The sequence below is a fragment of the Dendrobates tinctorius genome, unplaced genomic scaffold, assembly GCF_039654945.1.
Source record: "Dendrobates tinctorius isolate UK_male_01 unplaced genomic scaffold, ASM3965494v1 ptg000014l, whole genome shotgun sequence".
NCBI lineage: Eukaryota > Metazoa > Chordata > Amphibia > Anura > Dendrobatidae > Dendrobates > Dendrobates tinctorius.
This window is the reverse complement of record NW_027361682.1, coordinates 31,276,810-31,289,688: the sequence shown is the minus strand read 5'-3', so window position 1 is coordinate 31,289,688 and position 12,879 is coordinate 31,276,810. Positions and strand designations below refer to the sequence as shown.

The 12,879-nt window shown below is 42.1% G+C and overlaps 1 protein-coding gene across 9 annotated transcripts in view; it reads left to right on the top strand.

The window, feature by feature from the left end:
• BAHCC1 (BAH domain and coiled-coil containing 1) overlaps positions 1 to 11,974 on the top strand; it is a 125,184-nt gene extending 113,210 nt beyond the window's left edge. For 8 of the 9 annotated variants that reach the window (XM_073560592.1, XM_073560597.1, XM_073560591.1 and 5 more), the window contains 11 exons: positions 96 to 337; positions 431 to 526; positions 801 to 924; positions 1,037 to 1,151; positions 1,289 to 1,364; positions 1,644 to 1,752; positions 3,320 to 3,457; positions 3,975 to 4,148; positions 5,588 to 6,672; positions 8,517 to 8,753; positions 9,908 to 11,974. In XM_073560592.1, the coding sequence (XP_073416693.1) occupies positions 96 to 337; positions 431 to 526; positions 801 to 924; positions 1,037 to 1,151; positions 1,289 to 1,364; positions 1,644 to 1,752; positions 3,320 to 3,457; positions 3,975 to 4,148; positions 5,588 to 6,672; positions 8,517 to 8,753; positions 9,908 to 10,114 (2,603 nt within the window). In that variant the 3' untranslated portion in view covers positions 10,115 to 11,974. The remainder of the gene's footprint in view (positions 1 to 95; positions 338 to 430; positions 527 to 800; positions 925 to 1,036; positions 1,152 to 1,288; positions 1,365 to 1,643; positions 1,753 to 3,319; positions 3,458 to 3,974; positions 4,149 to 5,587; positions 6,673 to 8,516; positions 8,754 to 9,907) is intronic. The other variant, XM_073560593.1, reaches the window with a different exon arrangement.
• Positions 11,975 to 12,879: the final 905 nt, after the last annotated feature.

Sequence of the window (12,879 nt, the reverse complement as noted above, 5' to 3'; positions counted from 1 at the left end):
TAATGTTTAGCATGGAACCTAAACTCCTCCTTTAGCCCCTCATTCTTTATTATATACGTTCTATTTGTTATATGGTAACTCTACTCTATTTCCAGGTTCATGCTGTATTACCAGCCCCGAGAGCGAAGTCAAGATCCCCAAACGTTCTGCCAAGCTGGAATCTCGAAGCCACCCTAATAAGCCTCTTAAGAAAAAGTCTTTAAGTCACGAGGGGAAACCAGAGGGAAATATGCGGCGTAGAATACAGTCAGACTCTCGGGCTCTGACTCCCAGCAAGACTCTGTTTTGTTCTACTAACCAGGGACTCAAAAAAGACAAAAAGATCAAAAACATCCAAGTAGGTTTGCCAAGAATTATGTGTAATCTAACCACATCTTTAAAAAAAAATCTACACTCTTGTTAAATCTATATTCTTTTTATATTCCTATAGAGAAAAAATGGTATATTGAGTCTCTCACTGACCTCTCGATCCCCCAAGAACCTCATGAAAGAAGAGATGAATATGGGAAGAATGAAATCTAAACAGGTATGACTTTTTTTGCATGTAGGAAGAGCTCTACATCTTGGTATTAAGTCTTAAAACAAGAGAATAACGATGGGTGTCCATCAGTCGGTCAGTTGGTACTTAACCTTTAAATAAGACGCTATGCTTGTGTCTTAAGGGTATTTTTTGAGAGTCTTATGATATCAAAAATAGGTAATTTTCCAATGCTTTGTTCCACCATTGAGAGCCAATTCTATCTTGATCTCAAAGTGATCAACCCCAGGTTTTGACAAATTAATCCTTCCTTCACCCACAGGAAAGAGGTCGGGCAGTCAGTCGACTCTTGCAAAGTTTTGCAGTAGAAGATGACTTCCAGTTTGATGATAACAGCAGTTTTTCAGAAGGGGAAGAAGAAACCAGCTCGACAGCCAAGAACAAAGGTGAGATGATCAATTGCAAGTTCTATATTATGGTCCATTTCCATTTTATTCATAATCATTCCTATGCAAGGAATAGGAGTAGTGATTTTGTGGTGTAATTGTCTTGTTCCAGCTCACATCTGCTCACTCGCTAAGACAGACTTAAGAGAAGGGTTACAGGTTCTTATACCCAAGGAGGACAACTTACTGTACGCGGCCAGTATTCGCAGTCTACAGCCCCCTGACATGTAGGTGACCACAACCTAAATATTGGTCCTTGTCTTGTTGTACACCAGTCACTAAGAATGGTTTTTACATAGTATACCAAAGCTTTTGAGAATCCTTCATGATAATACTATTATTTTTTTTAATTTATTTGTTACAGATACAGTGTTGTGATAGAGGGAGAGAGAGGAAATCGGCCTCGCATTTACTCCCAAGAGCAACTTCTACAGGAAGCCGTAAGTTCCTAGTGTGTGTCTACTGTGACAGGAAATTCTAGAACTTCCTCTATGCAGAATGTAGAGTAGGTCAAAGGGAAATAGTGAAATGTGTATATATTAAAATGTGATAAATATTTAGCAAAAAAAGTATCATACAAACATTTTATTATTATTATTATTATTATTATTTTTATTATTATTATTTTTTTAAGTAATCATAATGTGTGTGTGTTTATGTAATATTTTCTCATAATGGTTTCTGTCTTGTCAATTCTAATAACTTGTGCATCCTTGCAGGTTGTGGATGTGAAGCCTCAGTCTACACGTTCCCTTCCTCATGGGACTCGTGTCTGTGCCTACTGGAGTCAAAAGTCACGCTGCCTGTACCCAGGAAATGTGGTGAGAGGTATGACGTTGCCCAAATTAATAAATTAATTATATTACTAAATGTATGTATACATGCGTATAAATATATATATATATATATATATATATATATACACACACATCAATATCCATTGCTATTCACAAAATATACATATATACTGTGTGTGTATACATATATATGTGTGTGTATGGATATATATATATATATATATATATAATCTTTTATATATTTATATACATATCTTTTATATACATATCTTTTGCTGTGTGTATATTTGCAATGTATTGTGATCAATTTAATTGATTCACCCCTGTATCTAATTTTGAGCCATGCTGTATACATGTGTTTGTACCATATGAATATAGTATAATTTTTCTTTTTTGTAATTTATAAAAAAAAAATAATTCCAAACTGATTTTACCACTTTGGTTCACATATTTAAATAAGTACTGTAATCCTATTTTCCTACTGTATGTCATTATTTCCCCTGCACTCCATAAAATGATGCTTTCTTTAATCAGCCATTATTTGCAGGCCACCTATTTATAACACCTGGGCCTTCTCTTTCCATACAGGCAGGGGTGTAAAATTTATGGTGGTACAACAGAGAGAGAATAATACGAGCAGTAAATTTATTTGCAAAAAAAATATTTTTTTTTCTTCCCAAATAAGAAATGATGCATCATGGACAACATGCCGTCCTGTTTTCTAGCACATTCATTATCTTCAGATGTTGCAGTTGTCTCCTCGCTGTACAATCTCAAGCACCCATTCCCGCTCAATATAGTAATTGACACTTGCTGTCAGAGGGGACGTTGCCTAGCAACCTGCGCCACTGGCCGGTCAGTCACATGATCCTTATAGAATTTTGAATTGATTTCTCGATTTAATGAGAAACAGCGAGCACCTATATTTTATAGACTTGTTGCAACACGGTTTCATGCTGTCAGTCATTTTTTTTTCTTCAATTTTCACAATGTACTGTAAAAAAAAAAAAAGCAACTGTGTTCTGCAAATTTGACACTTTCCCATATTTTAAGATTTTAAGCCCAGACTTTTAATGTATCTACTTTTTTTTAATTTAATTTTTTAATTTCAATTTTTCAAAAATTTTGAAAGCTAAAATAAATTCATATCTAAGAGTAAAAGTATTCTCTCTGTAATTGTGCCAAATTCATGGATGAGGGTAATGGCAGTAACTGGAATAATATACCCCCAGCTGTTTAATGCATGATATGAGCATTCAATAAGTAGCTATGCCTCCATATTAACACATGAGGGGGGCAGGCAAATTGTACAGGTGACTTCTAATACCTTTTTAACTTCACAGTAGGGGAGCCATAATACCTCGACGTTCATAATTTCAGGCATTTGGAATTCCTGGGTTTTGTGGGTTCGCTTATATTCCATTTCAGAACACTTAGACTATCGGTCATGAGCCAAAAGTAGCATCATTACTACTATATTTTTCAGGTGACGACGTGTTATTACCACTATAGAGAGTAATTTATGCTGCAAAACTATGCGCTGGTCAAATGGTTAGAAAATCTTGGGTCTAATTTGAATCTTTAATTTATTCTTCTAGGTTCCTCAAGTGACGAAGGGGAGTCAGACTCAGTGACTGTTGCGTTTGATGATGGCGATCGTGGACGGATCACCCTGAACAACATTCGCTTACTGCCTCCTGATTTTACCATCCAGTGTGAGTTCACAAACATAACAGGTATACAGTAGAGATGAGCTAATAATTCACAGATCCTTGGTCCAATGGCTAAATCACTACTCTGTGGAACCTGGACAGGAGCCATGAAAATCTCCTATTTTTAGTCATCACCGGCTCTTCTTACGGTTAGCCGTTCTGGTGTGACCAAATTATTGTGGTGTAATGCATACACAATGTGCCATTCCAGCGAATACTTGCAGGTAGAAGGTCTCCAAGGTTCCTATCCATTTTCCATGAAATACTTTCCTGGCCACTTGACCATCAGGGTCCTGCAAATGTATTTGCTCATTTCCTCCCAAAGATCATTTCTTGAAGAAGACCCCTCATTTTACCATACTAAGACTAAACATTCTGTCATAAATTTTCAGTACTTTTTTTTTATATTACTCGCACTAGCCACCATCACAAACAAGACTACCCCTTTAGAAGATCAATACAGTCTTGGGTCTGCAGATGTCATGGACGATAACGGGATTGACAATGGCCTTCTGATATAGCATAGCTCTTCCCCTCGCAGGTACAGAACCGTCTCCTGCGTTGTTGTTGTCGGCAGAGAGTCGAAGAACAAAGCGCTTTGCCAGTAATACAACCTCGACTTCTGAAACCTCTCAGAACCAATCCTCAGACAACCGAGAGTCAGCGGAGGCATCAAGAAATAATGGAAAGAAGGTGATCAGCAAGGAGAAAACAGGTGAGTAGAAAAGAAAATGGGATAAGCACTGACACCAAGGAGAACCTTGGGAAAAATTTCTGTTAGACCTTTTGTTTTGTGTGGTTTTGATGGATCAAGTCAGTGGCACAGTGTGGGTGTGCCTGTGGCAAAGGAAGGTTTTTGCATCCCCTACAATGTACACCGTTATTTTTTTTATTTTGTAAGCAACTATTTTATTGTCCTAGCCCATAAATTCATAACCTTATCCCTAATCTCAGTTAGTCAGAAATAGAGGTAAAAATGTAAATTTTATTATAATGTCGTTTTGTTGTTGATGAGGAGGTGGGGGTGGTGAGATGTTTTCAGAAATATATTTTTTTTATTACATTTTTTTGTACAGCTCTCCCAGCAGATCTGCCTCTTTTGTCAGTGCAGTCAATTCAATATGGCCTTCATTTATTAGTTGCTCAGCTTTTATCTTGGTTGCTGCTTTTGCAGAGAATGGCAGCCTATGACAAACTCAACTCAATTGCTGCCCTCTGCATAGGAACCTGCACCAGTGACTAGTACAGAAAAGCAACCACTGCCTGCTTTAGGCCGGTTTCACATTAGCGCTTTTTAAGCGCACGCACGGCCGGGGGTAGCTCCGTCCCCGAGCCGGCTCTCTGCCCGGCGTGCCCGCCCCTTGCTTGTAGCGCCGCCTACTAGCGGACAGCGGCGCCTGCGATCGGCGCACCCTATCTTTAGCATAGGGTGCGCAGATCGTGCGCAGGCCGTGCGCTAGTTGCGCTTTTACCTGCGCTGCGCACTTTTGACGGTGCGCCGTGCGCGCCAAAATCCGAAAAGTTTGATTTTGGCGCGCACGGCGCACCGTCAAAAGTGCGCAGCGCAGGTCAAAGCGCAACTAGCGCACGGCCTGCGCACGATCTGCGCACCCTATGCTAAAGATAGGGTGCGCCGATCGCAGGCGCCGCTGTCCGCTAGTAGGCGGCGCTACAAGCAAGGGGCGGGCACGCCGGGCAGAGAGCCGGCTCGGGGGCGGAGCTACCCCCGGCCGTGCGTGCGCTTAAAAAGCGCTAATGTGAAACCGGCCTTAAGGAGACAATTTGTTTCACCTTAGAATTTTAAACTCAAGGCCATCGTCCGCCCCCATCCTGCGCCACTGTGTCCAGTTGAGCCAAGTCGCCTTCTTTAGTTTTGCCAAGTTACCTTTTGGCCAGTGATCGGACCAGGCTATGGAAAGTTTGGGTTTTCTAAATTGTGGAGGAAAATCTTATAATATCCTAGAATATGCATTTGCGACAAAGCCAGTTCTTGCTTGAAATTCCATTGCATCATCAAGGATAAATCAATGACATTTTTAGACCCCACATGACAAAAGTGCGAAACGTTTGCTAACATTGAAAATCACAGGTATGACTAAAATAATGTGGTGACACACTTTTGGAGCTGACTCCTTTCACACTTTGATTTTACAGATAAAATGGATGTGTTCAATTCAGGAGCAAAGACTCCGTTACCTTCTGCCACCAACAACTTTTTAAGTCGCTCGACGAGCGTGGACCTGATGAGCTGGCCTTCTCAAGGAAAGCGCAAAGCCAGCAACAAGACTAACACTGGGCTGCATGACCCTTTTCAATCACAGGGTAATGGCAAGAAACAGAAGTGCAGAGAGCAGCCTCATGTGTTTGGTAATGGGTTCGGAGCAGATTCCTTCAGCAGTTTGGCTAACTCGTACAGTCCTTTCGGGAGTAGTGCCAGCACTGGGATTACAACTGGGCAAAAGCCTATACGGACAAAAAAAGGAGAGAGGCCAGAAGAGGAGGACAAGGGGAAAGGTGGTAAAAGAAAGGCAGGTAGTGAATTTTTGGTGAAACTAGATCATGAGGGTGTAATGTCCCCCAAAACGAAAAATGGCAAAGCTCTCCTACTCTATGATAAAGATTTTGGGCTTCATATTCGACAGGGCTACAGTTCTGCATCAGGACTGACCAAGGACAAGAAAAGGAAGCCACCTCTTCATGACCAACTATCCATGGGCTTGGCTCTTGGAAAGTATACTGGGCAAACAGAGTATGGGGCGAACTGTGACAGTGACTGTTCATACTCTGACCAGGATGAGGAGGAGAACCAGGGGGGTTTGCGGGCAAGAGTTCCATCGAGATTTCTTGCAGGACTATCCGTTTCTTCTTCTTCCTCTGGGTCCTCTTCATCTTCTAGCTCTGGCTCCATGTCCAGCTCCAGCGTTTGCTCTACAGACAATGAGGATTCATCGGAGAGTTCAGATGAAGCCGACTCTACAATGCTCCTGCAGAGCTGCCTCACCCACCCCGTGCCTACCTTGCTGGCACAGCACACAGAAGATGGTGAGCAAGGCTCCCAGGGCTGCTTTGTCTCAGGACAAAAAGCCAAACAGAGGAGGAAAGGGACCCCTTCAAACTTCCCTAAAACCAAAGAGCCCCTACCTAGACAGCAACGCCTGCCCTCTGTGGAAAACCGGCCAAAGATTTCTGCCTTTCTGCCTGCACGCCAACTATGGAAATGGTCTGGAGAGCCTACCCAGGTAAGACTCATTTTAAAATTAGCTTTTATGGCCCTTTAGTAGCAAGTAGTCCACCAGATTGGTACATCATTGTGAATTGTGACCCAACTGCTAATCCTTTACTAGCATGACTTGTGGCCAGCTCTAAGCATCCCAAGCGCTAGACACATGGCTATCTGCAAGCGTCCCAAGAACTAGACCTGTAGGTACGTGTGCCGACTGGGGGGTGGTCCCTTTTTCGCCGTGAACAGACTGGTGACAGAAACCGGTGTATGTTCAACAGGTCCTCTTTATTGGCCGTCCTCCCGACGACCACAGCAGCATGACAGCTTCCATACACACAGGCCTGGGTACCCTTCACCTTCCTCTCTTTCCTAAATTGATGTCCCTCGCGGTTCTATCGCTGTGGCCGCCCTAGGCCTACCAGCACAGCGCTTCGCCTGTCAGAATCCGTTCATCTGGTATTCCTCTGTCCTGCGGCTCTCCTGTCAGGGCCACCCCCTTGACCTTTTCTCCTTCCAGTCCCTCCCGGAGATCTTCCTCTCTGTCTCTTCCTCCTTCAGTCTCCTCTGTTGAACTCCTCCTCCTGGGCCTGGCTTCCTTCTGGAACTCTCTCTCCGTTTTTATTCCCCTCCCTGGGAATTCCCCCTCGAGTCCCCTGTAACGTCGCCCACCATGACTATGCGGTTTTTTAGCCTTAAGCTGCTAAGACCTTTTCTCTCTGCTCACTGCCTCCATCTTGTGGCCAAACCTTAGTGCTGCACCGTCTCCTTTTCCTGCTGTTCTTGGTCTCCCCCTAGTGTTCAAAACCCAGTACTTTACCATCTTTCACTGTCTCTAGCTGTCTCTCTACATATATACACCAGTTCACGTCATATATATTTACATCTTACATTCACTTTCCTGCTGCAGACAGGTTATGGACCTTCCCTACAGACCCATGGTTATCTCCAAGCATCCCAACAGCTTAACCCATGGCCGGCTCCAAGAGTCACAAAAGCAGGAGCCATGGCCAGCTCCAAGCATCACAAGAGCTAAACTAATAGCTAAATTTATTCAGAGCTGTGGTCTTTTAGTAACAATTATTCCTCCAGATTGGTATATCCTTGTGAATTGGTGACACATCTGGTAATCCTTTAAGAGCATGACCCGTGGCCAGCTCCAAGCATCTCGAGAGCATGACCCGTGACCGGCTCCACGTGTCCCGAGAACATGACCCGTGGCCGGCTCCAAGTGTCCCAAAAGTCAGAGCCGTGGCCAGCTCCAAGAGCCAGAGCTGTGGCTGGCTCCAAGCACCCCAAGAGCCTGAGCCGTGGCTGACTCCCAAGCGCCCCAAGAGCCAGAGCCATGACTGGCTCCAAGGTCCCCAAGAACTAGAGCCGTGGCTGGCTCCAAGCACCCCAAGAGCCAGAGCCGTGGATGGCTCCAAGTGCCCCAAGAGCTAGAGCCTTGACTGGTTCTAAGCGCCCCAGGAGCCAGAGCCGTGACTGGCTCCAAGCGCCCCAAGAGCCAAAGCCGTGGCTGGCTCCAAGCGCCCCAAGAGCCAAAGCCGTGGCTGGCTCCAAGCATCTCAAAAACTAGAAACAGGACAGAAAAGAAGAATTATAATTTCTGGAGCAAGGGCACCTTTTAAAACAGTGTTTCTGAATGTTCCTAAGCCAAGTACCCCCCTCCTTAATATTCTTCACAAGACCATAGGTCTTCACTAAGCTGCATCACTGTCGAAGACCACTGTAGATTCTAGGCATTAACCAGTGCTCACTTCAGTATTGAAAACTAAACTGGACAAAAATATTGACTTGGACTTTGGAGATCTCGTGTCCTCTGATCTGACGGCTAAAATAATATTTTTTTCCTATCTCTAGAGGCGAGGAATGAAAGGGAAAGCCAGAAAACTGTTTTACAAGTCCATAGTGCGGGGAAAGGAGACTCTGCACGTTGGGGAATGCGCAGTTTTCCTGTCAGCTGGACGTCCAAATCTGCCCTATATAGGACGTATTGAAAGCATGTGGGAGTCATGGGGTGGCAATATGGTGGTTAAAGTCAAGTGGTTTTACCATCCAGAAGAGACTAAACTGGGCAAAAGGCACAGCGATGGAAAGGTGAGACACTAAGGAGTGACTTACAGCGGTTGGTTGAGTGGATAACATGGTCCTAAGTTTTATTTTTGGCCTAAAATTGTTCACCTTATGAAGAACTTGTCCATAGATACTAAAAAGCCACATAGATACTTTTGAACAATAATGCAAAGGCACTCTTTAAGAGCAACTCCCAATCTGGTCAACCTGAGGCATCGATTTATTACTTGGATGGTCATTCTTTTGAATGGTCACTATGTAATGCTACATTTCTCTAGATTTCCTTCAGTAAAATCGCATTGTTGGGTGTTCCACAAGCTAGACCCACTGCAAACTCCCCAAGAGTCACAAGAGCTTGACCTGCGGCTAGCTCCAAGTGTCTCTAGAGCTAGACCTGCGGCTAGCTCAAAGCGTCACAAGAGCAAGACCTCTGGCTAGCCTCAAGTGTCTCAAAAGCTGGACATGCGGCTAGCTTCAAGTCTCACAAGAGCTAGACCCGCAGCTAGCAGGTCTAGCTGAAAAATTCCTTAATTTAAATTAAGTGTAGTACTAGGAAAAAAATAAACCTACTCTATATGGGAATATGTCTGGACGATGAGAGGACATAGTAGCATGAATTGTACAGGTGCTAACCTAATCGTGTTGTTCTAGTTAGGTTCAATGCTATTGATGAACATGAAGGTGGTAATAATCAACTGTTCTGGAACATCAGCAGACCAGTATGGTAGATGGAAGGAAGGGGAAGCAGGAAAAGCTTACTGTAGCATCCTGCTAATGGAGACTTGTCTGGGTTTTTAGAATGGCACATTTATTTAGCTATCCAATGCGTTTTGGGGTCAGGTGGACCTTTCATCAAGAGGTTTACACTATTGAATATAGACAAGTCTTCAACACCAACACCGTGATGGCGTTCTGGTAGGCTCTTAAAATACTTGAGGCACCGTGGGGTACTTATCGAACGGAAAGATGTATATATCATCGAATATGCTAATAACTGGTTCCAAGAGACCTAAGGCACAAGTCCCCTGATTCTAGGTTCTAGCAAAACCACAGGTTGAGACCTTTATGGAATGGTCATCATGGTAATTTGTGATAGACATGTATCCATAGTTGATAAGTTAATGCCTTCTATGATATAATGTTGACGACATTAATTGTGAATTTCCTTCTCTTTCTAGAACGCGTTGTACCAGTCATCCCATGAGGATGAGAATGACGTACAGACAATCTCACACAAGTGCCAGGTGGTGAGCCGCCAGCAGTACGACAAGATGAGTCACAGCAAGCGCTACCAAGATCGGCAGAACCTCTACTACCTGGCAGGAACTTATGACCCAGGAACTGGGCGGCTGGTGACCGCAGAGGGTGTGCCAGTGCTGTGCTGATATGCCACAATGGGAGTTAACTGGGGGAAGAGGGTACCACTTAACTATACAGCACTTCTTCTTACATTAAAACAGGTAGCATGGACAAGTCTGGAAATCTGTACACTAAATTTCACACATCAGACGTAGTTATGGCAAACTGATACGCACAAGTCCTAGCCACCAAATCAACATGCAGAGTGTGCACCAGCACATTGTTGTGTTACACTAATATGAGACGACAGTCTCTGATGCACCTCTGCCTCATGTAAGTTGACTGCTTCTGAAATCAGTAGATCTTTCTCCTAAAGAAAGGACCTGGTTGATACATTTCTCAAAAATAAAAATATGCCCAGATGATGCCCAAGGCACTTGGGGCATTCAACACTAAAGGAGAGCTCTGACTGGTAAAATTGGAGCTACTCTTCCCTTTTTTTATTTTCTTTCTATGTCTTGTTTTTGTTCCATTTAAACTACGGCACCTTGATTCTCACATTCACTGCTGGACAGACTCCACAAAATATTGGGATGCTTTGAAGACGTGGTGTAAAGGCCAAATGTCATGGACCACCTTCTAAGAGCCTAGAAGGGCAATGAAAGTTCTTAGGTCTCATTCAAAGTGGTTCCATGCCACTTTGATGACATCATTGGTCAACCATTATAACCTGGTGAATTGAGTTTGACCAGACCCTGGTCCACATGGGCTTCAAACTTGAGCAAATTTTGGCTCAAAATTTTGGATGTCAAGCATCGGTCATGATATAGATGGTCCCCACCCCATTTAAGAAGTTTGTGAACACACTGTAACACCTGATATCATAATATAATACAGACCTACTGATTGCAGAAGGGCTTTGTACGGCCATGCTAGGAAATTCTTTAATTTGATACCTGCACAAGAAATATCTGTTCCTCTAAGGCTTTACACTATCAGACGTCTATTCAAACCTCAACGAAGCACTTCAAACACTACAGAAAATTTATGAAAAGCCTATAATGCAAGGTGCTAAGCAGAAACCGTTCCAGCCAAAAAACGCTCTGTTCTCTCGCCCCCCCCAATATTTGCTACAGCGTAGACGCGTGGAGCATATAAACTGCTGTGAATCCAATAACAATCACCCCGATCATCATTTTTACTTCAGAATTTCGAAAAGCAAGTATCAAACTAAAAATTTCCTAGCCAAACTGCTCCATCCATTTTACAATCAGTCTTTTTTTTTGTAAGTTTGTAAAAAAAAATTTTTAATTTTCTTTTTTTGTGTATTTTTTATTTGTATTATTCCTAATTTATGGTCAACAGCCTCAAGTTTCAAGCCATATTCTCCCCAGTACCTCTTAACAGCTTTTCTTCCTGAAAGGCAGGATCAGGTGTAATAATATTCTATTTATTCACTGTGTAAATACTAAATTTCTTTTGGAAAGTTTTTATTAACAAAATGAAAACTACAAAAAAAAATACTTTAAAAACATAAATTTCAACTGAATGGAAAAGAAAAATAAAAAACTCCCCCTTTTATTTTGCTGTCGCTGAAATATAAATTATGCACTGTGTCCTTTGGCAAGGCTGGGTATATTAGGAATTCTGTATAATTTGTAATTATAATAGGGGCTACAGAGAATAAAAGCACTTGGGGACTTGAAGGGGGGAAGGGGCAATGAGAAATATCTAAAATAAAAAGTCACATTTAAATGCTTTTATTGTTAAAAGAACACCAAATTCCTGGAAATATGTATATAGATTGTATGAAATATTTTTTTTGTGTTGTTTAAGACATTTTTTAAGGAAGAAAAAAGTTAAAGAAAATGTATTGGGAATGTCAATATGGTCCGATGGAATTAAAAAAAGGAAAATATTCTATAAATATATATTATATAAATGAAGTGTGGCCTCGTATTTCTTTTTTGGGTACTAGAGAGGAAAGTGTCAGTAACTTGCCCTGATCTACCACATGAGTTTCATATGATGTTTCATATACTTTCACATTTAAAGGGAGTGTCCAGATTAACAAAATTATAAGTGTTCTTTAAATAGAAAGTTACACAATTTACCAATATGGTTCTTTTATCTCAGATGCCTCAATCTTCAGTTATACATGCCAGTCAAAGTTTAGGAACTCTATTTCCGGATCCATGCTAGACTGTGCTTCCTTTTTCAGCATGTGACCCAAGCAAGTATGTAATGTGACCGACCCAAGCAAGTATGTACAGGCAGCTGGCTTACTGCTTCTTTCTCTAGCTAAGCCAGCTTCTGTCTCTTTCACGGAGGACACATAGTCAAAGAAGGGGGCTGTATTTTCTGCTAAAACTCTTGGCCAACATTTTAGAAGATGCTTGTGCATGGGTGCGATATTTTAATCTCCATTGGTTAACACTGCATAAACACAAAAAAACAACTTTAAACATATAGCAGTATAAAGTTTTAGGAAACTCTCCATCGAATACGTTTTGTCCTCTTATCACTTGGAAGTTATGTTTATATCTACACAAGCTTAAAGAGGATCCTTCACCAGTTTGAACATGCTAAACTGGCCACATCTTGGAATAGTGGCTGCAGAGCTGAGCAAAATTTAGTTTTAAGTTTATAATTTGTCTTCTCTGTTGCAGAGATATTGACTTGTAAAGTTCAGGTTATAATTTGATAAGACTAAGGGATAGTTACCAGAGATTTGTCTCTGGTGGCATATACTTCTGCCCCTGTTTGTTGTTGACCAATCATAAGCAGGAAGCAACATACAGGGGGAAAACAAAAACACCCACAACAGTTTAGCAGCTTAGAACAGACTTTC